The sequence below is a fragment of the Hemicordylus capensis genome, chromosome 13, assembly GCF_027244095.1.
Source record: "Hemicordylus capensis ecotype Gifberg chromosome 13, rHemCap1.1.pri, whole genome shotgun sequence".
NCBI lineage: Eukaryota > Metazoa > Chordata > Lepidosauria > Squamata > Cordylidae > Hemicordylus > Hemicordylus capensis.
The window spans coordinates 5,732,168-5,755,940 of NC_069669.1; the positions used below are offsets into that span (position 1 = coordinate 5,732,168).

The following is a 23,773-nucleotide window of genomic DNA, read 5'->3' on the forward strand; positions in this document are numbered from 1 at the left end:
TTGAAATCACTGCACTTTTATCACTTGTAAAGGAAGCTGTTTTGTCTTTAATCCTGGCCTCTGGCTGTCTTGCGCACTTCCATGCTCATTACCAAAGCGACTGGTGGGCTTTTCTGCAGTGGCAGCAAATGAGTGTCATTTGTGGCCTGTGTTTTTCAAAAAGCATATTTGGGAGTTCAGGTCTTCAAGACACTGCTGCTTCCCACCCCCCACAAGAATACACCACAGCAGGTTTTCATCTGTTTGGCATTTGGGGCCAGCTTTGGTGTCAGATGGCGCTGGGGCCCCTCGGATTTGTAGCCACAGCAGGCTCTACAACTCATCTCTGGAGTCCGGGGCGTCTGGTGAGATTGTCCGGTTCTCCTTCTGTTCCTGGAGAAGCAGAGGCAAAGGTTGCTGAGCAATTATGAACAGGGGAGGTAAGGGAGGAGAGCAATATCAAAGTTAAGTATTGCTGCACACAATCATCTTACTCAAGAACAGAGGCGTAACTAGGGAAAACGGCGCCCGGGGTAAGCACTTAAATGCCCCCCGCCCCCCCCCCCCAACATACTACATTATACTTAGGTTTTTCCTCACAAGCACCCGCCGCCAAGCCAGGCCACTGACTGGCCGCCAGGTGCCAGCAAAGCAATGGGGAGCGCGGGCAGCGCGGAAGGGACCGCTCGTGGGGGAGGGGGCGCCGACACGCTCCCTTGACTGCTGCAGCACTGCTGCACTGAGCAGGAAACATTTGTATTAGTCATGCCGGCACCCCCCACGTGACCAGAAAAGATGGCGCCCGGGGCACGTGCCCGCCCTGCCCCCCCTATAGTTATGCCTCTGCTCAAGAATGAATGAATGGGTAACTTCTACAGTCAAAGACCAGCAACTATGCAAACTACATAAACTGTAGTCAGCTTTAAGTAAAGGTACAAATCCATAAAGGCGTGCACATGTGGGTGGGATACAATAAGCCAAGGACTACTGTATTATCTTTGATCTTTCTACTGCTAAAGGAACCCACTGTAATCTGGTAGTGTAATCCACCGGCTGACACACAATATTTGGCTACATGATGAGTGAGAGCAAGCTGCTTATCCAATAACAGAAGAGAGGTATAAAATTCATCTGTTTGGCCTGGAGATTATATTTTTAAGGGCTGGTGGTATTAACTTACTATGTAAATCACTATAAAAGGCACAATAAAGTAGGCCATGCCCCACAGGTTCAGTCACTGCGAATCCACAGGGACAGGTCTGTTCTTCATAGAGAACGTTGCTGAACCTACCCACCAGCAAGGCAGATGGGAGGACGAAGAATTGTTCCCTAGAAAAAAGCTTTCCAATATTTGGGCACATCAAGGGGGCAAGATAACTGGCTGATTCCAGGCTAAAGTTTGGTCTCCTGGACGTAAAGTCCTTTTTGCTCAGGACGGCTCCCAATTTGAAGAACGGAGCTCTCTCCCCGCCCCACAGAGAAGCTCCGTGCCCTCAATCTCCCTGGCTCTTGAATGCTGCTCCTGTCCGATGAAGGAAACCAGCCTGGATGCACCAGAAAGTGCAAAGACCATGTGAGACCAAGGCCCGGATTAAGGCTCTGCAAGAGAAGACTCCTGCTTGCAACCTTGGAGAGGCCGCTGCCTATCTGGGTAGACCATCCTGAGCTAGATGGACCCATGGCCTGTCTCGGTAGAAGGCCGCTTCCGATGTTCCTATCTTACCCAAATCCAAGCCTTGCTGCTCCAGATCTAAGCCACACAGAGTGTGACGTCAAGGAAGGAGTGTGACATACTTACCCCTGGGTCCTCCTGGGGAGGTAACTCGCCTTTGTTTTCCAAGAACAGTGAGAAGGTTTCCAGGTCTCTGGTACTCTTGTATTCTGTCATCTAGGGCAGAAGAGGGTGGTGTTGGCTTGGCCCCGATTCCCTTGCCCCACAGCCTCCCCAGGTCTCATGCTATGGGGCCTTAGAAAGAGGGGCAATCTGCAGCCATTCCCAAGATTCCCCGCTAGTGGGATGCCAACTTACCTTCCGGCTGGGCCCTGCAGGGAAGTAGTACAGAGTAGGGTAGGCACGGATGGTGAGGTTTGCGACTTCATTGGCCGTGGCATCCACCTCTGCAATGATGATGTCCTCGTGGTCTTTGTATTTCTCACCCAGTTGCTCCCAGACAGCTGCCATGGCCTTGCAGTGGGTGCACCAGGGGGCATCTGGGAATGCAGAGAGGACGGACAGGTTGAGTTCACCTAGCCAACCTGCCAGCCCCATTGATACTGACGGTGGCTGCCCCTTCCCTCTGCTGAAGAAACAAGGAACAGAAGGCTGGAATAACAGGACACTTGTGAACATAGGAAGCTGCCATACTGAGTCAGGCCATTGGTCAATCTCGCTCAGTATCGTCTACACCAGATACAATACTGCTCAGCTTTGCGCACACCCCTGCAGATGTTGGGCAACAATTCCCATAATTCCTGGCTATCGGCCACTGTGGCTGGGGATCAGGGGCGTATCTAGGGTGGGGCAGGCAGGGCACGTGCCCCGGGCGCCACTTGAAGGGGGGCGCCATTTCTTAAAATTATTTTTTTTTAAAGGCTGCTGAAAACAAAATGGCCACTGCGCATGCTCAAATGGCCTCTGTGAGGCCCTAGGCCATACCAGGCTTCACAGAGGCCATTTGAGCATACGTGGTGGCCATTTAGTTTTCAGCTGCAATTTTTTGGGGAAAAAATTATTTTAAAAAATGGCCACCGCACACGCTTAAATGGTCCCTGTGAGGTCCTAGAGGCCAGCAGGGGGGAGGGGGAACCTTTGCAGAACCCCCCAGCCTTTAGGAAGCCCCCTGAAGGGGCTACAGGTAATTTAAAAAATAATATAATATAAGTCACTGTACACATATTCAGATATGTGACTTGTATGTGACCTTCAGACTTGTATTTTTCTGCTGATATTATGGTAAAGTTATCTGAAAGATGGGTGTCAGATGTTTGGACAGGGGGCGCAATTTCAATGCTTGCCCTAGGCGCTATTTTCCCTAGATACGCCTCTGCTGGGGATTATGGGAGTTGTAGTCCAAAAGCAACTGGGTGGCCCAAAGCTGAGCAGGCCTGGTCTACACAGACTGGCAGCAGCTTCTCCAAGGTTGCAGGCAGGAGTCTCTCAGCCCTCTTGGAGATGCTACCAGGGAAGGTTCTTGCTCCACCTCCCCAGCCTGCAGAGCACACTTACAGAACTTCACAAAGACATTTTTGGCTTCATCAAACGCCACTTGCTCGAAGTTCTTGCCCACCAGGACTTTGACGGGGTGCTTATCCCAGTCCTCTGGGATCTCCTCGCTCATCAGGTGGGGCTGGAAGAAGCAGCAAAGGCACAGCTGTGGGCTTCATGGGAACAGAGGAAGCTGCTGTATACTGAGTCAGACCATGGGTCCATCTAGCTCAGTGTTGTCGACACAGACTGGCAGTGGCTTCTCCAAGGCTGCAGGCAGGAATCTCTCTCAGCCCTATCTTGGAGATGCTGCCAGCGAGGGAACTTGGCCAATGTTCCCTCCAACAGGGATTCCCAGATGTTGTTAACTACAACTCTCAGAATCCCCAAGCAAAAGTCATTGCAGCTGGGGATTCTGGGAGTTGTAGTCAACAACATCTGGGAATCCACCTGTTAGAGGGAACACTGAACTTACTTGGCTCTTCCCAGAGAGGCAACCCCATCCCCTAAGGGCTTACAGGGCTCACATACATACGTATACGTATGTGAGCTTACAGGGCTCACATACAGTATCCCATTCCAATGCAAACCAGGATGGAGCCTGCTTAGCAAAGAGGACAATTCGGGGAGGGGGGGCAGTTGCAGGAGACTGAAGAGCTGAGGGCTGGGTTGCACAGGGACATAGGAACAGTCTCCCCTCTAACAGAGATTCCCAGACGTTGCTGACCACAACTCCCAGAATCCCCAGCTGCAATGGCTTTTGCTTGGGGATTCTGGGAGTTGTAGTCAACAACAACTGGGAATCTCTGTTAGAGGGGACGCTGCATGGGACGCTGAGCCAGACCCTGTGGTTCATTTAGCTCAGGACTGCCCACTCTGAGTGGCAGAGGTGCTTCAGGGCCAGGGCTAGCAGAGAGAGCAACCTGGGGACCCTGCCGCCACAGGCCTAGAGGCCACTGCAAGACCTTCTGGCATGCCACGTTCCCTCCCTCTAGCTGCACTGTTGACCAGAAGCTAGTTGGGGGGGGGACACACGTAGGTGGCCTGAGGGTGTCCAAGACATGGTGCAGCCATCTCTGGCTTGTGGCCCAGATGCTCTTTCCTCTCTCCTGTTGCAACGAGCGGGGCTGGGGTGGAGGGAGTCACTTCCCACCAGAGGAGGAGCGGCCCCCGGCCTGGCGATATTCCTTCCCAGGCGGGCAGCACCTCTCCGGGCCTGCTGCTCCAGCTGTGACGGCAACGCTGCCCACCTTAACTCTGCCCTCAAGCACGTCCCGACAGAAGGCATCGATGGCTGCCACGGTGAGCCCTTCGGTGGCCAGGCGGTATTTTGTGTTGCTCTCGATGCTGATGAAGCGGATGGTGGGCGCGTCCTGGGTCTTCAGGCCGAAGTAATGCAGCACTTGGGCGCCTTCCCCATTGACGTCGACCAGCACAAAAAGCACCTGCCAGGACATGGGTCACAACCACCCCGCCTAGCCACTAGACCGAGGGCTATCGGCCACCTCCAGCCTCAGAGGCAAGATGCCTCTCCATCCCAGTGGCAGGGGAGCAACAGCAACAGGAGAGAGGGCATGCCCCCACCTCTTGCCTGTGGGCTTCCCAGAGGCACCTGGTGGACCACTGTGTGAATCAGGATGCTGGAGAAGATCGGCTTCCTTGTGTTTGAAGTGAAGGACTTTGCGCTGTCTCTTGTCTCAATGACAGTGGAGGACAGACTAGTGAGTCAGAGGGCTAGAGGGTCAAGACATTGGTCATCCCTTCTCTACTGCTCTGACACTATCCCTTTGGAATGTAGATTGCTACTGTCAGGGACACTTCCTTCCTTCCAGCCACTTCCTTCCTCTCTTCCTTCTCTTTCCTTCCTTCTACCTTGCAACATGCAAGCTCCTCTCCCCGGCACCATTGCAGAGATGCAGAATCCATCTGCATCCAGCTAGCTAGCTAGATTAGACTTTCCTATCTAGAGTGGAGTTCTCTAATAAATACCACTTATATTGATTTGAAATTATGAACTGGCTCCAAGTTACTTTACTCTCAGCATACACGCATGCCTAACTAAATTCCGCTGTGTTGTGCCTCTGTGCACTCTGCTATAATGAAAAAGGGTTTCTCTTACCAGAGGGAACTCCCAACACCTTGGGCCTCATCCAGCAGGGCTGTTCTTAGGTTCTTAGCTCCCAGTGCTCAGCCCAGTTGGCCTCTGGTCAGTTCAGTGACCCTGGAGCCCTGTGGGTGGCTACCACGCAATGGAGGGGGGTGTCCCCAAGGTGGCAGAGAAGCCCACCTGGCCTCACCGTTCCAAAGAGCTCTGGCCCAGATGGAGGGGGTGGACCCAAAGAGGCAGGGTGGCTCTTAGGGGTTGGGAGACTCACCTGGCCCCGGAAGGCGGCGGCTGCCCCCCGGAAGGTGCCCAGCAGCTCCAGCTGGGAGACCTCTGTCTTGTTGATGAAGAGCAGCAGGTGGTGCAGGATCTTGGCCCCAAATATCCTGGAGGAGTTCTAAAGGAAAGCCCCAGAAGGCAGGCGAGAGAGCAAAGAGAAGGGCGGGGGGGGGTCACAGTCAAACCGAAACCACCCCCACTGCTGGAATCGAGCCCCTGCTTGCTGCGGGAGCTCTGCGGTCAGGCGGGTGGCCGTCGGAGGCCGCCTTCTGCGGAGCTAGCCCATGGCTCCGTCTTGCCCCGGATGGTCTGCCCTCCAAGGGCTCCGGCTGAGGAAGAAGCCTCCCCGCCAGCTTGTCCTGCCCTGAGCACCATCCCAACTGGAAAAGCTGAGCCTGGATCCTGAACCGGCGTTCCCTGTCAGAGGGGTTCCCAGCTGTGGATGACTCACCTAATCCCCAGCCGAAGGCCACTGCAGCTGGGGATGATGGGAGTTGTAGTCCAGCAGCACCTGGGGACCAGCGTTCCCTGTCAGAGGGGTTCCCAGATGTGGCTGACGACAACTCCCATCATCCCCAGCCAAAGGCCACTGCAGCTGATGGGAGTTGTAGTCTGTGAATCCCTCTTGCAAGGAACACTGCTTGGGACCCTTCCCCACACAGCAGAGTGTGGCCTCGGGACTTCCCTGGGAGGAATCTGCGGCCAGATCCCTGGGTGGGATTGCTGGGCCAGCCCCTCCCTCCCTCCCCCCACCCATAGCTGCAACCTCAGAGTTGCTGTCAGGCTGGTCTCAAGAGGAGGGGAGTTGGGGCCACAGGGAAGGCAGCCAGCACACTTGGTGTGGGGGGGGCATGTCTGGGAGCACCCTAGTGCCCTGCCCTATAGGAAGTGCCATGGGGGAAAACAAGGTGGAGGCAGGCTGCCAATGCTCCCTCGCCCCCGCAGAGGTGAAGGCCCCCCCTCACCTTGCTGGTGAACTCCATAACGAGGTCCAGGCTCTGCACAGTGACAAAGCGGGCCAGCTCCGCCGCATCCAAGCCCAGCTCCTCATCGACCGGGAAGTCGGCCTGCGGCTCGTCCCCCTGCAAGAGGGAGCAGCGATGAAGGAGGTTCTGCTTCTCCGGGCTGGCCTCAGGCAGCTCCTCAGCCTGCCCGGAATCCTCCTCCAGAGTCCGGAGGGAAGACCCTGGAGTAGGGTTACCAACACTCCCTCATGAGCAGGCACGTCTCTTATTTCACCCCAAAATGGCCTGTCTCTTAGGGGATGCCATTTGTCCCTTCTTTTCAGCTAATAGGGAGGACCTATGGCGGCGGGGGGGGGGGAGCCACCATGGGGTGAACAGGTTCAAAGAACCCGGGCCGCCAATGGAAAAGGCCGCCGAATGTCCCCGTGTGCGTGGTGTCACGCACATGGGGGCATGGCCTCGAGCTCCGGAGAGCCCCAAGCGAGCTCTCCCCTGTCCATTGCAGGCAGCGCTTGCTGCCCGACATCGATTTCCCTTTCTCTCCCTCTCCAGAGCTCAATGACACCCCGCCACCGTGCGTGTGACAACACACAAACACGGGGCATCACTGGAGGGGCCGCCAGGCGGGGCCGGACACAGCCTGCCGTTTGGCCTGCCTATGGCTCAGATCGAACCAGTTATTTTCACCAACATAACGAATAACAACTGAGCTCCATGACCTTTCCCTTCTCCCTCCCTACCAGAGGACTCTGCAGGGTTCCCACCGTCCCGTACTGGGGACACCAACAAAAACATGAACATGAATACCCATTCACGGTCGGTGACCACAGCATTACCCAGGTATCAGGGTCATGAAAATCATGCAAGTGATGACTGCTAGATAGTGTTGCTCATGTGTGGAGCCCATTTTGCCCGGCTAACCACGCTCCTCTTTCTGGAAAATCTGGCCAGCAGGCCTTCTTCACTATCTGCCTCTGGCCCACTGGAATATGGCCGGCCGGCCTTGGACGTGAGCACTGGTCTGATCTGACTCGGCTGTTTATGGCAGGCCCCGAGACACAGGGACATAGGAAGTAGCCTTCTACAGAGTCAGACCATTGGTCCATCTAGCTCAGTCTTGTCTCTACACCAGGGGTTCCCAACCAGGATTCCTCCAGATGTTGCTGAACGACAACTCCCAGCATCCTCAGCCACAATAAATTGTAGCTGGGGGTGATGGGAGTTGTAGTTCAGCAATGGGAGTTGTAGTTCAGCAACATCTGGAGGAACCCTGGTTGAGAACCCCTGGTCGACACAGTTTGGCAGCGGCTTCTCCAAGGTGGTTGCAGGCAGGAGTCTCTCTCAGCCCTCTCTTGGAGATGCTGCCAGGGAGGGAACTTGGGACCTTCAGGCGCTCTTCCACTGAGTTACAGCCCCATCCTCGAAGGCAGTGGTTTTCTAACTTGGGGTCCGCCAGATGTTGCTGAACTACAGCTCCCAGCATCGACGACAACTGGAGGTGGTAGGTCCATTGGGGCTGGGGATGCTGGGATGTGAAGTTCAGCAACATCTGGCGGACCCCACATTAAGAGCCTCTGCCCGAAGAGGAATGTCCTACAGTGCTGCCCACACACGTCGTCTCCCATTCAAATGCAAACCAGGGTGGACCCTGCTTAGCAAAGAGGACACGTCATGCTTGCTAACACCAGGCCAGCTCTCCTCCCAGGGCAGAAGCACCACCGTGGCTCCCTAGTAACCTGTACCTTTTCAGGTGCATTGTCAGGCTGAAGGGGAAGTGATAGTCACGATTAAGTTGCTGCCCCAGCCAGCTGCCCGCCGCATGGGCTGCCACAGCACAGCTCCGACACAGAGGCCCCACACCGCCACCCCGGCGTTGACCACCACACTCCTCCCTCCAAGTGCTTGGGGGCCCCACCTGGGAGCGGAAGAGGCGGACTCTGTTGCCAGTGACCTCGTATTTCTGGAAGAGTGCCTGGCGGCTGGTGAGGGCAAAGGCCACGTCGGGAGCATCTCCGGCCACCTCGTGGAAGAGCAGCACGTCCTCGTCCTCCAGGTCCTGCGTGGAAAGGGCCAGAGGCTGAATGCAGGCTGTGCCGGCCCCAAGGGCCACTGGGCGGGCAGGGGAGCCCGGCCTCCCTCCTCTCCCTGCTTCTGGGGACCTGTTCTCTCCAGCAACAGCCTCCCCAGCTTGCTGGACCCCAACCCGAGGGAAGAGGTATAATTGAATGGGGGGGCGGGCGGGGATGACACATGTCCCTGGGCCCCTGAGGGAGAGGAGACATACCAGTTGAGTGACAGCTTGCTTTTTGCTAGCCTCCGGAGGAGGAGGCAAGGAGGCAGGGGCATCTGGTGGGGGGCAAGAAGGGGCAGTCTCCCCCACCTGGATTTCGCCAGTTCCCATTGAATTCAGTGGGGCAAACTCCCAGGGAGGCGGCCCCCTGCTAACTGAGCAGAGAGGCACTGTTTTAAAGTGGAGGTTCTCTTTATTTAGCAGCGGGAGAGTAACCGGCCCTATCCAGCCCCAGCACAGCATCCCTTCAGTGGCTGCTGCTGGTGTCGACCTTACGCTTAAAGAAAGAAAGGAAAAGATTATGAGCCCTTTGGGGATATGTTAACTGCTTTGGGAACTTTTTGATGAAAAGCGGTATATAAATACAGCCGTCCCTCGCCAACCGCAGTTTCCCCAATCATGGACTTGAGTATCCGCGATTGGGAAATTGTGACCGCCCTCGCAATCTGTGTATCCTCAGTATGGCGATTTTTTTTTTTAAAAGGCATTTGGGGGGTGATTTCCGGGGTCACGGGGTGTCATTTCTGGAGGTTAGGGGGTCATTTCCAGGGGTCGGGGGGACATTTCCAGGGACCAGGGGTTGATTCTTTCAATTTTTAACCTTGCTTTCAGACGCTTCGCAACCACGATTCCCCTAACCCCCCTTTCGCCATCGACTTTAATGCCTCGTCTACCATGAATTTGCCAATCACAAGGGTTTCCAGGAACGGAACCCTCGCAGTTGGCGAGGGACGACTGTATACGTCGTAGTCATATGGGATTGCTTGCCCCCCCCCCTGGAAAAAGTCCTGTGGACACTCATGCAAGGCTGTGGGCAGAGGCTCATGCTTTCTGTCCCAGGGCCCACTCCGACTTTGCAATGCCCCTACCTCAACCGCCCCCCCCCAGCCCTGGAGTCAAGCGGGGAGTGGCTGAATGTGCAGGGCCACCTGGGAGGACCAGAGGGAGGCCCACGGACCACTCACGTGGAAAAATCCAACCACGGCCACTGGGTGAGCAGCTAGGAAAGCGGTTGCCTCTGCCTCGTCCTCAAGCAGCACAGCGCTGGGCCCAGCTTTCCGCTTCAGCCACTTCACGATTCCCTCGGCGTCTCGCTCACCTGTCATGGGGGCAGGGGGGGAGAAATGGGGGGGGAGTTGTGGAGGAGCACCATCCCCTCACTCCACCCTGCCTCACCTTAAGCACAGGCCTTGGCAACTGGAGAGAAGGCTCTGGCGGAGCTCTTCAGGGAATCATGCTGGGGCCTAGCTAGTGATGTTGCAGCAAAAAGGGCAAATACAATCCCTAAGCAAAGCCATTTAGGTGGGCACTACAGTTTTCCTGCCTAAGGCCCCCATTTGACACCCCCCTCCCCTGGCTCTTATCTGGGGCATCAGTATGCATGCAGGATGGATGCAAGGCCACCTGGGTGTGGAAAGGAGACCTCAGGTGCTGGTAGGAAAAGGGGAAGGAGGTGCCTGGGAGAGGTCAGGGAGTCAGAAGGGAGAGAGAGCAACTACTATTCCTGGCCAGAATGAAGGGCAACACTCTAGAGGCCACTCAGACACGTTTGCTACAAGCCAGGAGGTGGCGTTTCCTAGTGGGAAGGAGCACAAGGCCTTCTGGACCGTGTCCAGGACTGGGGCAAAAAGCAGAATGGCAACATCTCTCAAGAGGAGAGCTAGTCTAAGGGAGGAGAGCTGGTTTTGTGGTAGCAAGCATGAATTGTTGCCTTTCCTACTACTACGAATATGTATATACTGCTCTTCAACCAAGGTTCACAAAGCCAGGAGGGGACTACACCACGAGCCAGTGTGGTGTAGTGGTTAGAGTGCTGGACTAGGACCGGGGAGACCCGAGTTCAAATCCCCATTCAGCCATGAGACTTGCTGGGTGACTCTGGGCCAGTCATTTATCTCCCAGCCAAACCAAACTTACAGGATTGTTATCAGGATAAACATAATCATGTACTCTGGGCTCCTTGGAGGAAGAGCGGGATGTAAAATGTGGCAAAGAGGCACCTTTTAACGTGGTGATTCTCTTTATTTAGCAGGGGGAGAGTAACTGGCCCGATCCGCCCCCAGCACAGTGACTGTTGCTGGTGTCTCTCTCATGTTTCTTTTTAGATTGTGAGCCCTTTGGGGACAGGGATCCATTTTATTTATTTATTATTTCTCTCTGTAAACCGCCCTGAGCCATTTTTGGAAGGGCGGCATAGAAATCGAATAAATAAATAAAATAGATAAGAAACAAAAACAAAAGGTTGCTGCTTTGCCCCATGGACATTACCTGCTGCCACCAGCACCTCCTCCTCCCACAGTCCTCTTAGCACTTCCCAGGTCAAATCCAAGGTGGGGCTGGGGGACAACTCTCTGAGGCTCTCCACCCCCCCGGGGTAGATGGGCTCCCATCTGGGCGGCATGCCCCCCTGCCCCGTGCCGTGCCAGCCTGGCGCCCCAGCTCTTACCGGCGAAGTCCGTGGGGTGTGTGCGGTTCCCGTTCCTGAAGAGTTTGAGGACGGGGTAGCCGGTGACCCCGAACTCGGTGCCCAGGGCCTGCTCCTGCGTGGCGTCCACCTTGGCCAGCCTCAGTGCCGAGGACTCGTTCTTCAGCATGGCTGCGGCCTTGGCATACTCGGGGGCCAGGGCCTGGCAGTGCCCGCACCAGGGGGCATCTGGAAGAGGAGAGGGAGGGGCTCGCAGGTGCTTAGGACAGGCAGTACTGGGGGGAAGGTGCCTGCTGGGAGAGCTGGCCTTGGGGTGGCAAGCAGGGTCCACCCCAGAAAGGCCACTGAGAGTGGATTCGGGCCTCTTTGCTTCCCAGCGTGCTGCTGATAGCAAGCTTTCCTGAATCAACAACTTCTTGGGAAAAGGCAGTGGCGGCTGTGGAGGCTGCAGCCGGGAGACTTGCACGAAGGACAAAGCAAAGTGACCTCAAAGGCCCCTGAAGGGGAGGGCGGCAGGCTGCAGAACTGCCCCCCACCCCCGGCTCTCCCCACCACCACCACCACCACCACCACCAGGAGCATTAGGGAGGAGAGCTGGTTGGTGCTCGTGAGCGTGAATTGGCCCCTCTGCTAAGCAGGGTCTGCCCTGGCTTGCATTTGAATGGGAGACCACATATGTGAGTGCTGTAAGATGTTCCCTTCAGGGGATGGAGTCTCTCTGGGGAGAGCAGAAGGTTCCCAGTCCCCTCCCTGGCAGCATCTCCAGATCGGGCTGAGGGAGACTCCTGCCTGCAACCTCGGAGCAGCCGCTGCCAGTCAGTGCAGGCGAGACTGAGCCAGATGGACCAAGGGCCTGACTCGGCAGAAGGCCACTTCCTAGGCTCCTATCAGCTGCCTTCAGGCGGGGGTTGCCGGCAATGTGGGCCAACCCAGAGGCTGGCGGAGGCTCTGGTCCCTGCCTGCTAAGCCTTGGTACTCACAGAACTCCACCAGGAGCAGCTGGTGCTTCTGCAGGGCTTGGCCAAAGTTGTGCTCCTTGAGGACCAAGATGCCATCCTCCTCCTCCTCCTCCTCTTCCTCCTCCCCCACCTCCTCGGGCAGGTTCCTGCCCTCCTGAGCTGCCACGGAAGCCACGGACAGGCACAAGAGCAGAGCCAGCTGCAGGCGCACAAGAGGTCCCATGTTGGCCCGGAGGAGAAGAAAGTGGCTGAGCCGGCCACGCCAGCCGGTGCCAGGCAGGGGAGGGGCAGAAAAGGCCCAAGCGTCCCCCTGCCCTGATAAGACGCCTTATCAGTGACGCCTGCCCTGCTACAGCACGGGGCCCTTTGCTACTGGCTACTAGCCGGCTCTGCTCCTGATAAGAGCAAGGGGGGGTGGTGGGACGGGGCAGCTGGCCGGTCCTCTTGGCAGAGGGGCCCGGAATCCACATGGCCGGCCATCCCTCGGCGGCGGGTCTCTCTCAGGAGGGCCTGGCTGTCTGCTCTGTAAGGTGTTGCCCTCAGGGGTGAGTTAGTTCTGTTTATTACGGCCACAGACCAGATTAGCAATTGATTAACAATTAATAACATTAATAACAACATTCCAGAGAATTCAAAAGGTCACTGTTGGGGGAGGCCAGTCTGCCGGCCCCCGTCCTGTCTGTTGGGGGTTGTCATTTGTATCCCCCAGTTAATTAGCAAAGCACGAAAGAAGCCACCCACTCCAGTGACAGAGTAGCTGCAGAGTTTAGTCGTTGCAGCTATTTAGAGAAGACACATGCATATTCTTGTGGAACTAAATAAAGGTAAAGTGTGCCGTCAAGTCGGTGCCGACTCCTGGCGCCCACAGAGCCCTGTGGTTGTCTTTGGTAGAATACAGGAGGGGTTGACCGTTGCCTCCTCCCGCACAGTATGAGATGAAGCTTTTCAGCATCCTCCTATATCTCTGCTGCCTGATATAGGTGTTTCCCATAGTCTAGGAAACATACCAGTGGGGATTCGAACTGGTAACCTCTGGCTTGCTAGTCAAGTCATTTCCCCGCTGCACCATTACGAAATACTAAGTATTTATTGGTGAAGTAAGCCACCTGAAGGCGCAGCAGGGAAATGCTTGACTAACAAGCAGCAGGTTTCCGGTTAAAATCCCTGCTGGGCTTTCAATCGGGCAGCCGTGATATAGGAAGATGCTGAAAGGCATCATACTGTGCAGGAGGAGGCAATGGTAAACCCCTCCTGTATTCTACAAAAGAAAACCACAGGGCTCTCTGGGCGCCACGAGTCAAAATCAACTTGATGGCACACTTTACTTTTACCTTTATTGGTGAAGTACACTTTGGATAGGAAAGACCTAACTCTAATCTATAAAACTACATAATGGATAGGTAAGGGGGGAGAGAGATGTTCCCATCTGCTTTCTGGGATGAAGGGATTCTGACTCAGCACAGGAAATACCTGTATTGTAGAGGCATATCAGGGGTCATAGAGCAGAGACCGGTAGAACAGGTAGGGAGACCCTGACTCGCTGTCTTTACCCCCAGTGCCCCTAGTGGTCATTAGGAGAGTTGGTGCCAAAGGCCGACGCACTGGAACTCCATCTCCGACACTGCCAGCCCAGTCCGAGGGCCAGCGAGAGGGAGAACTCCTTGAGGTCACTCCGACTCCATCACAATGTCAGCAGCCAATGCTGGGGCTCAGAATGTACAGCTAGGGACTGTTCTGTCCTTAGTATCTGGGGCGGGCGCAGGAGACGGCACCTGGGAGCAGAATCGCCTCCTGGGATGGGTGTCCATCCGCTGGCCACCCAAGGGTGCATCGCTTCTCGGACCTGGACGGAACTTCTGCCCTCCTCCACAGAACGCCCGGCGGGCTGAGCTCCAGGCATCCTTTGAATCCCTCCACAGCTGCCCAGGGCACAGCGGCAGCAGCATGGGGCTGAGCGGTGAGGCAGGCTGGAGCATGGGGGGCCAGAGGCAGAGTTAGGGGAGAGGGTGGGGGCATGTTCACCGCTGTCCCTGGCGGTAATCATGAAGAAAATAGGGAAGGTTGGAGCTGGGGGGACCCCCCGGGTTCTTTGAACCCATCCGCTCAATTATAGCTACACCCCTGGGGGGGACAGGATGTGGGGGCAGCAAGGGGTGTGGTTAGTTGGAGGGGGAGAGGTGCCAGCTGGGGAGGAAAACGGCCCTCCCCCAACATACCCTGGGAAAGTCCCCGGCACCTATCCAGGAGCAGAGTCCAGGAGTAGTTCAGGCTGGGCACCCTCGTGGGAACAACTTCTCCTGCCGCCCACCGCAGCCCTGCCACTCTGACATCCCGCTGACCACACGTCGTGTCCGCCCTTTTCCCCACAGAGAGCAAAAGCCTGGGGCCCAGCAGAGCCATGCCGAAAAGACAGGTAAGGGATGCTGCCCTGGCAGGGGTGGGGGGAGGGCGTGTCAGGGCACCCTCCGAAGGGCCGGCCACTCACCCCTCCCTGCACAGGATCCAGCCTGGCTGGCTTCCTCCCTCCCATGTTGGAGGCTGCTTCCCGCACGTGGTCGCTGGCCAAGCTGCTCCCAGAAGGTGGGTTCTCCAGCGCTGGCCCAGGTGGGACAAGCCCAGCACAGTCTGGGAAGGAGTCCTGCCGATTGCCAAGGCCTGTGTGGGGCTTCTCGCCTGCAGAAAGAGTCTCTCCACGTTGCCGCCAGGAAGGGCCACTACGACACGGCCCTCTGTCTGATCTCCCAGCGGATGAGAGTCGTCAACAAACAGGTACCTGTTCTACTGCCACAGCCAGCACCGCCTGGGCCTTGGAGCGCATGCTGCTCGGGGGTATGTGATCTAAGCAGAGGTGCCCCTAGGAGAGGAGAGCTGGCCTTGTGGTAGCCAGCAGCATGACTTGGCCCCTTAGCTAAGCAGGGTCTGCCCTGGTTGCATATGAATGGGAGACTTGATGTGTGATAGATATTCCCCTCCGGGGATGGAGCCGCCGCTCTGGGAAGAGCAGAAGGTTCCAAGTTCCCTCCCTGGCAGCATCTCCAAGATAGGGCGGAGAGAGATTCCTGCCTGCAACCTTGGAGAAGCCGCTGCCAGTCTGTGAAGACAAGACTGGGCTAGATAGACCCATGGTCTGACTCAGTATATGGCAGCTTCCTATGTTCCTAATGTTGGAGCCTGCCCTCGACGGAAAGGCCTTTGGAGGTCATGCTCGGCCAGGCAACCACACCACCTGGGACAGACTAAAGAGGATTTGCCCCCCCCCAGGACTGTAGAGACCCTGGACTTCGGCCCTGAAGTCCAGGGGTAGGAGCGCCTCTGAATCTAAGCCTGGGCGATTGAAGGATGCCCCCTCCAGCTGCCAGCCCTGCGGCCCCCTCAGCCTTTCCCTGGGGCTTCCTCGAGGGGAGGGGCCACACAGGGCTCAGGACACCCCCTGCAAAGGCCCACCCGTGCCGGCTCCTCCCAACGGCGGCTCTCGTGGCTTTGCCCTCCAGGACGCCAGCGGCAGGACCCCGCTCTTCTGGGCCACGGAATACAGGCACGAGAAGCTGGTGGAGCTGCTCTTGTCGCACGGCGCAGACGTGGCCGCCCGGGACCACGTGAGTTGCCCCCCGTTTCTGCTCTGCGGGTGCAAGAGAGAATGCACGGCGGGGGGGGGGGGCAGTGGCCACCACACCTCCTGGGCGTGGGCTTCCTAGAAGCATCTGGTGAGCCGCAGGATGCTGGGCGAAGTGGGTCCTGGGCCTGATCCAGTGGGGCTGCTCTACCGCCTCTGGTGGTGCCCCAGGGTCACCCAGCCGGTGGGACTGCAGGAGTCATACAAGTGGCAGGGCTGGAGAAGGCCTGTGCGAAGGGGGGTTGTTCTGCGTGGATGTAGAAAGCCTCTCTGGGATGCACGGGTGTGTGTGTGTGCACGTGCTGTGTGTGTGTGTGTGTGTGTGTGCACGTGCATGCATGCTCCAGGCTGGGTGTCTCTGCAGGTGGGCCTAAGTCGGCAGCTGGCCAATGAATCTCCCTCTTTTGTGACACATCCAGAAGGTCTCTTGCTGGGGCATCCTCCAGTCGGCACCAGCTGTTTAGTGGGGGGGGGCAGAGCTTGGTTTGGCAGGGAAAGGGGATTTGGGGTGCAGCCACCTGGGGTCAGGCCAGGGGCCAGCAGGATGTGGAAGGGGGGGTCTGAGCTGGAGCAGACTCCCTGAATGGGTCTGCGGCCATCTCAGCCCCTCGCTTCCTTCCCGCGGGTGGTGAGTTGGAAGGGACGCATTACTCAGTCCAAGGCAAGTGTCTCAGGGGCCGCCTGTGGCCAGCATCTCAGGAGGGAGGGGCCCAAGGCTGCCTCCTCCTCCTCCTCCCTTCCCATCCCTCTCTCTGTTGGCTCCCCAGGAAGGGAACCTCTGCCTGCACTGGGCGGCCTTTGTGGGCTCTGCCCCCATCGCCAGGAGGCTGCTGGAAGCCGGCTCCGACGTGAACGCCCAGAACCACCAGGGCGACTCCCCTCTGCACCTGGCCGCCCAGGAGAGATCCTACCAGTGCCTGGTGTGAGTGAGGCAGGGGGGAGGGGGCCCTCCCACAAGCTCGCCAGCCCCCCACTGGGTTGGAGCCACCACCTGCCTGCGGGTCCCTCCGACCCAGCCCTAGCCTTGCTCCCCGCAAGGAGCTGCAGCTCGTCCCCCTGGCTGGGTGGGTGAGGAGGGACCCTGGGGTCACCTCTGTGGCAGGAGAGGCGGCTTCTGGCGGCGGGGGGGGGGGGAGAGCAAAGGCTCTTTCTGGCTGGCTCTCTGTCTCCCCCCCCCCCCCGCCGGGCCTTCTGGGCTGCCTCTGCCCGAGGCTGCGCTGCGGAGTCCATCACCACCACCACCACCCCGTTGCGGCCCGCAGCCTCTTCCTCGCCCAGGGTGCCAAGGTCTTCCTGCCGAACAAAGACGGCCAGACGCCCCTGCAGTGCGCCAAGCCCAATTCCCCAGCCTGGAGGGCCATGCAGGACGCTGCCTCCCTGCCTCCGGGCCCAGAGGAGCGGATCCTCAGCAGGTGAGCGGCGCCCTGGCGTGGCGGGGGAAAGCGTCCCTGGGGGAGCTCTGGGGGGTCCCTCGCCTCCTTCCAGAAGCTGCTGCCCATCTGCGCAGGCCAGACGGAGCTAGACGGAGCAGGGCTCTGACTCGGTATAGGGCAGCTGCCGGTGTTCCTCCCCAGGGACATCTCCCAGGGCTTTGAGGGCGTCCCCATCCCCTGCCTCAACGGGGTGGACCAAGACCCGTGTCCCAGGGACTTCCACTACGTCACGCAGGACATCCTGTCGAATTACGAGGGTCTCTCCACCACGGACTTGTTGAGAACTCAGGTCAGAGCCGCGTCTGAGCCCCCTTCCTACCAGCCGGGGCCAGGGGGGGTGAGAGGCGAAGGAGGGGAGCGGCCACCCACCTCTCCTGCCTTTGCTTCCAGCACTGCGAGTGCTCCAGGACCTGCTCCATGTCCAACTGCCCCTGCGTCCAGCGCAGCCGGCGCACCTGGTACACTCTGGTGAGAACCACACAGGTTGGGGGGTGTGCGTGTGGGGGGGAGGGGGTTCCCCCCTTCCTTCTCCTCCTTCCGCCCCCTCTGGAGCCGTGGCCGGGGCGACTGAGGGCCAGCCCCGCTTCTTCCTCTCGTGGTCCAGGACGGCCAGCTCGTGCCCACTTCGGCCAGGGAAGCCGAGAGAGGTTACGTCTACGAGTGCCATGTGCTCTGCTGGTGTGCCAAGTCCTGCCCCAACCGGGTGGTGCAGAAGGGCCTCAGGTGAGCCCAGCCGCTTCGGCCAGAAAGGCTGCGGCGGGGAGCCCGCCGAGCCGACGCCTTGGCCCGTGTCTCCGCTGGCAGCTAGGAGAGGCTCTCTGAGCCTTCTCTCCACAGCCTGGGCCCCCTGGACAGCCCCCAGCAGGCCCCGTGATCTGTGGAATTCTCTGCCATGGGATGCGGTGAGGGCCACTGACTTGGGAGGCTTTAAAAGGGGCCTAGAGAAATTCGTGGAGAACAGGTCAGTGGCTACTAGTCTGATGGCTATCAGCCACCTCCAGCCGCAGAGGCAAGATGCCTCCAAATACCAGCCGCAGGGGAGCAACAGCAGGAGAGAGGGAGGAGCCCACAGACACCCCTTGTCTGTGGGCTTCCCAGCGGCATCTGGTGGGCCACTGCGGGAAACAGGATGCTGGACCAGGGCAAGCGGTGCTTGTGACCTGCCTTGGGGCCTTCTTTGGCTGGGGGTGGGTAGGTGGGCGGCATGTTCCCTTGTGCCCCCCCCCATCCCAGCTTTGCATCCTATCTGCAGCTCTCAGCTGGCCCCACTCTGTGCTCTTGGAGGGTTCAAGCCCTTCCTCGGTCTGGAGCATTCCTCGTCTGGCTTCCCACACCCCAGGGAACATCTCTGCTTCCTCTTTCCGTAGGATCCAGCTCCAACTCTACAAGACGCTGGAGAAGGGCTGGGGGATACGCACTGTGCAGGATTTGCCCCGAGGGACTTTCATTTGCCAGTGAGTTGCAGGGTGGCGGTTTGGGGGTGGGGGGGCTCTTCTCCGACTTCTCCCCTTTGCAGCTTTGGGGAGGGGGGGTGCTGGGTCCAGCAGCCCCTCCTCACTCCTCTCCCCCCCCTTTGCCAGGTACTTTGGGGAGCTGCTCCCCGACACAGAGATTGAGCAGCGAGAAGAGGACACTTACCACTATGTGATGGAAACAGAGGTGAGCCCCCCCCGCCCGGCCCACTGGGGAGGGCTCAGCAGCTCCTCCTGAAACACACCCTTGGAGAAGCCGCTGCCAGCCTGTGAAGACAATCCTGAGCTAGACAGACCAAGGGTCTGACTCAGTCTATGGCAGCTGAGCTGCCTATGTACCCCAACCCCAGTCAGGCTGGAGAGACCTGGCAGGGAGGAGGGAGGCCCATGGCTCCGTGCTGGGGCCGAGGGCACGCAGGCGAAAGATGAGCCCCAGTGCTAGCACCCTGACTCCTCCAGGACGGGCAGTACTACTACCTGGACGGCCGTTTCTACAGCGGGGTGGGCCGCTTCATGAACCACGCCTGTGAGCCCAACGTGATACCGCTGCGGGTGTGTGTGGGCCACGAGATCCCGGGCATTGCTTTCTTCACCCATCGGGCCATCCAGGCGGGCGAAGAGCTGGGGTAGGTGCTGTGTGGGAGAAGGGTGGGGCACCCAATGAGCCAGGGAGGCAGCTCAGAGGTGGCTCCTCTCTTGCCCACCCCGCACAAGAGCCACGCGGCCTGCAGGCTGCTCATTCGTCAGGTAGAGCTTTAACCTCGACCTGACGAGTGGCCACCTTGTAGGCAGTGTGGGCTCTTGGGTGGGGCACACGGCATGCGCGAGAAAGGAGGCACCCAAGCGGCTGCCGGGAAGCAGAGGCAGCTGCACCTCCTTGGTCACCTCTTGTTTTGTGAGGGCCAGCTGCTGCTGAGTGCAGGGCCCCTGGGTCCCAGAAGCCTATTGTGGGGGGTGTGGAGCCCAGAAGAGGCCTGTGAAAAGGAAAGCAAATAGGGTCAGAGGAGAGGAGAGCTGGCCTTGTGGTCGCAAGCATGACTTTCCCCCTTAGCTGAGCAGGGTCCGCCCTGGTTGCATATGAAAGGGAGACTAGCGCTGGAAGACCTTCCCCTTAAGGGGATGGAGCCACCACTGCCAGTCTGTGAAGACAATCCTGAGCTAGATCGACCAAGGGTCTGACTCAGTATGTGGCAGCTTCCTGTGTCCCTAAGCTCCAGGGAGAGAGGCAGGTGGCCTGGTCTGGGGCTTGTGTGTGTCAAAAAACTCAGGCAGCCTCTTTCCCCTTGGAGCAGCCTGTTGGGCCTCCTGCCGCCTGCGAGGCATCCTCAGGGCCCCTCCATGCACTGCGCCGGCAGCAACCTCTCCGTCCCTTCTCAAGCGGGGCTGCTGCTTCTTCCTGCCCGCAGGTTCAACTACGGCAGTTCCTACTGGGAGGTCAAAGGCCCGCACGCCTGCAAGTGCTACTCGCCCAAGTGCAGGTTCCCGCCGCCGCCCCGGGACGCGGGAGGAGACTCCGGCCTGGAGAGCGGCGGCAGCAGCAGCAGCTCCCGCCGTCCGCTCCGAGGCTTTGCGCTCAAATCCAAGCGCAAGAACCCGCTGCGGGTCATCACGCGCTCCCGCCGCGCTCAGCAGCAGGCCCGCGCTGCCTTGATGGAGGCAGGCCCCCCGCAGCCGGGAGAGGAGGCCGAGGGGGCGTCGAGGCCGCCGCCGCCGCCTCCTGCCGCCGAGGCGTCCCCAGATGCCGAAGGAAGGAGCCGCGGACCGGACTGATGGTGCCCCCCCCCCGCTGCCGTGGACCCCCCTTCTGTGCCCTGAGCAAGCTCAATAAAGAGGCGGAGATGTGAAAGGGCTGGCTGGCTGGCTCCTCCGACGTGCCTGGGCGGGCAGAGGCGCTACGCGGGCTGCTGCGCCCCGACAGCGCCGGCTCGGCTGTGGCCGTTGGGCGGGCGGGCTGCGCTCCAAGCCGGGTCTTGCTGGGCCTGCTCCTCGGCCCCACTGGCGCCCGCCTCCCTGAGGCGCGAGTTGCCCGACGGGGCAGCCCCCCCCCCCGGCGGTGCTTGGCGTTTGGGAGCGGACGACGAGTCTGGCTGGCTCCCCCGACAGCCGCTCCATTCAGCGGAGGAGGGGAAGCAGAGAGGAGGAGGAAGAGCTTGCGGGGTTCTCCAGGGCCGGCCGGCCGGCCGTCCTTCCGCGGGGGGCGGGCTCCTCCTCCTCGGGACGACCGGCGGGGCAGGCTGCTCGGCTCCGTCCAGGAACCGGGCGGCGCGCCGAGCCCGCAGGAGAGCGCGGAGGGGCGAGCGCTTCGCTCACCGGCCGCCCAGCAGGGGGCAGCAGAGCGCCGCCGGGGACGGAGCCCGGCTCAGCCGGGATGCCCCGGCACCACCCCGGGCGAGAGGCTGGCTGCGGGGCCGCAGCAGACGCAGGAGTCCCCCTGGAGGAGGAGGAGGAGGAGGAAGGTCGGCGCCGCCGCCGCGGTCTGTGCTGCCCCGGCTCCCACCATGACCATCAGCGCGCTCCGCCCGGGGAGCAGCCACCGCCTGCAGCTGCCATGCCTGGCCAAGGTGGGCAAGGGCGGGCGGGCAGCCTCGCCATACCTTCTTGCCTGGGCTGGGACTGCCTGCCGCCCATCAGCCGGGGCCTGCTGCCTGCCTGGCGCTCAGCCAGACTGGCTGCCTGGGGAGGGTGGGGGTGGGGGGGGGGCGCGTGGCGGGCATCGCCGCTGCCTGGCTCCTTGCAGGAGGCCCCGATTCAGTCCCTGGCTGGCAGCATCTCTCCAGGCCGGGCTGCGAAAGAGGGCGGCGGCGGCCGCCGAGAGGTCACCTGGCGGAGTGCGGACTCGGCAGAAAACCTCTTTGGGGTCCTCCTCGGTCTTGTGGTGCCCCGACGAGGACTTTGCCGCTGCCCCCCCCCCATCCGCAGGGGAAGGCTCTTCTCTGCCCCCCCGCCAAAAAAAAAATAACCAGGTCTGGGCGAGCTGGATGCTCGGGCGATCTCGAAGTGGAGGACGGATGCTCTGACTCGGCAGAAGGCGGCAGCGGAATCCATCGGGAGGTGTTGGCGCGCGGGGTGGGGAGTCTGCCGGAGAGCCGGGATCTCTCACTCCTCCCGGAGGCGGCAGCAGCAGCAGCAGCAGCAGCACTGCGTGGGGCGGGGGGGGCGGGGAACATGTACAGTCTCGCACAATCCCTGCAGGGCGGGAGGGAGGGGCCCGCCGGCGGTGACCCCCCCCCGCCAGCCCACCTCCGGTCTGTGTTCTCCTGCAGATGGAGCGGGTGGTGGTTGGCATGCAAGACCCCGACATGGGCATCAAAATGCGGAGCCAGCGGCTGCTCATCACGGTGATTCCCCACGCGATGACCGGTGGGTGCTGCCCTCCCCTCCTCCTCCCCCCGCCCAGGAAACCCTCCCCCTCCTCCATTGCCTCATGCAGTCGGGGCCCCGCCTGCCTGCCTGCCTCCCTCCCTCCTGGCGCCCCTGGCTCAGCTCCACACAGCCTCCCCGCCCCGAAACAGCAGCAGGAGAGTCCCCTGGGGACGTCTAGACAGGCCGGGCAAGGATGGGATTGGCCGGGCGAGAGTCCTGTGGGACGGGGAAGCAGGGAGGTCCCAGGGAAACAGCAGCGCCTGGTCCGGATCCTGCTCCCGCCTGCTTGCCTTCGGGCATGCACGGCCTTGCTAGGGGACAGGTGGTCTTTTGCCCCTCTTGGGTGCAGGAGGTGGCAGCTCTGGTGTGAGGTGCGCCCCGTCAAAGCACTTCCAGAAAGTGGTGGTGGTGGTGGTGGTGACGTTGACCTCGCCCCCTTCCCAGTGACTGGCTGGCTGCTCCCTCCCTCCCTCCCTCCCTGTGAGGGGCTGCAGCAGGGCAAAGCATCTCTGTCTCTCCCCAGAGCCCCCCAGCCGTGTGGTCCGGGAGGGAGGCTTAGGGGCCCTGCCTGCTGCCTGGGGGGCGGGGTGGGGGCTGGCAGGTTCCCCTCTGTGTGCTGCGCTGCTCGGCCTCTGACCCTGGCCTCCTCTCCCCAGGAAGTGATGTTGTGGACTGGCTCATCCAGAAATATGCCCTCTCCGAGGAAGGTAAGCTGGCCTGACCTCCTCCGCACAGACTGCCCTCGGGGTGCGGCCCTGGTGCGTGGGGTGGGACACGCATTTCCCATGCTGACCGGCCACTGTGGTCGCCCTCACGGGCGGCCTTTGCTAGGCATTCTGCCCCCCAGTGGAGGCTGGGCCAGGTCAAGAGATCCCTGGAGTGCAGAGGACAGGAAGCTCTAAGGAGGCCCATGGCTTGGCCAGGGCTGCACAACTTCGGCCCTCCTGCAGATGTTGGCCTACAGCTCCCATGATCCCTGGCTATTGGCCACTGTGGTTGGGGATTATGGGAGCTGTAGTCCAAAAACAGCCAGGGGGCCAAAGTGGGTCAGGCTCAGGCCTGGGGTTGGCTCTGCCTGGCATAGTCTGCCCACACCCCATAGGTTCTGGGGCCATTATCCTAGGCCTGACCAGAGAGAAATCCATTCTCCATGACCAGGTGGGAGGTGGGCCTCTCTCTGTCCCCCCTGCGGCTGCTCTACACTTTGTTCCCCAACTCTCTTCCCTCGTGTTCCTTGTAAGAGAGATTCCCAGATGTTGTGGACTACAACTCCCATAATCCTCAACTACAATGGCCTTTACTCCATGCACTGCATGCACTTCACTGCAGCTGGGGACTATGGGAGTAGTAGTCTGCAAAATCTGGGACTCCCTCTTCCTGGGAGCACTGCTCTCTTCCCTTCTCCCCCTTGCCTTTAGAATCCCTGTCTACCCATCCCTGGGGTGCAGAGGATGGAGCTGAGCGTGGGCCGTCGCTCAGGGCTGGAGGGAGCCCCTGTGTTATACCGGCAGGAGCTCCCTGGTCCAGTCCTTGCTCTCTGTGTTGTAGAGCTTTTAAAGTTGGGATGTACAGTAGGACTACCAGGGAACAGGAATGGATGTGGAAATCATGACTGTGGCCTACATTCCAAAGCAAAGCTGACTGAGAGGCTGTGGAACAAAGCGCTTTCAATAACGCCAGGCACAG

General features: G+C 59.7%; 3 protein-coding genes across 14 annotated transcripts in view; 2 read left to right on the forward strand and 1 right to left on the reverse strand.

The window, feature by feature from the left end:
- PDIA2 (protein disulfide isomerase family A member 2) lies at positions 1–21,575 on the reverse strand. 6 transcript variants are annotated; one of them, XM_053276926.1, is made up of 12 exons: positions 13,677–14,113; positions 12,228–12,405; positions 11,269–11,475; positions 9,788–9,921; positions 8,448–8,588; positions 6,533–6,649; positions 5,560–5,685; positions 4,435–4,629; positions 3,206–3,326; positions 2,009–2,190; positions 1,778–1,867; positions 1–372 (listed from the first exon to the last, which is right to left on the reverse strand). In XM_053276926.1, the coding sequence occupies exons 3-12, from the start codon at positions 11,414–11,416 to the stop codon at positions 313–315; spliced, it is 1,314 nt and encodes a 437-aa protein (XP_053132901.1). In that variant the 5' UTR covers positions 11,417–11,475; positions 12,228–12,405; positions 13,677–14,113; the 3' UTR covers positions 1–312. The 6 variants fall into 6 exon arrangements, with proteins under 6 accessions (XP_053132901.1, XP_053132904.1, XP_053132903.1 ...); XM_053276929.1 differs by lacking the exons at positions 12,228–12,405; positions 13,677–14,113 and adding an exon at positions 21,545–21,575; XM_053276928.1 differs by lacking the exons at positions 12,228–12,405; positions 13,677–14,113 and adding an exon at positions 14,692–14,798.
- Positions 13,944–20,570, forward strand: LOC128336775 (histone-lysine N-methyltransferase EHMT1-like). The gene is made up of 13 exons (XM_053276923.1): positions 13,944–14,163; positions 14,576–14,619; positions 14,886–14,975; positions 15,698–15,802; positions 16,587–16,741; positions 17,082–17,231; positions 17,394–17,541; positions 17,643–17,720; positions 17,857–17,975; positions 18,620–18,706; positions 18,833–18,911; positions 19,184–19,350; positions 20,131–20,570. Exons 1-13 carry the CDS (start codon positions 14,151–14,153, stop codon positions 20,492–20,494), a joined length of 1,599 nt encoding a protein of 532 aa, XP_053132898.1. The 5' UTR covers positions 13,944–14,150; the 3' UTR covers positions 20,495–20,570.
- The window catches only part of RGS11 (regulator of G protein signaling 11), a 19,180-nt gene continuing 15,977 nt past the window's right edge, over positions 20,571–23,773 (forward strand). For 6 of the 7 annotated variants that reach the window (XM_053276915.1, XM_053276917.1, XM_053276916.1 and 3 more), the window contains exons 1-3: positions 20,571–21,285; positions 21,988–22,084; positions 22,744–22,794. In XM_053276915.1, the coding sequence (XP_053132890.1) occupies positions 21,223–21,285; positions 21,988–22,084; positions 22,744–22,794 (211 nt within the window). In that variant the 5' untranslated portion in view covers positions 20,571–21,222. The remainder of the gene's footprint in view (positions 21,286–21,987; positions 22,085–22,743; positions 22,795–23,773) is intronic. The other variant, XM_053276921.1, reaches the window with a different exon arrangement.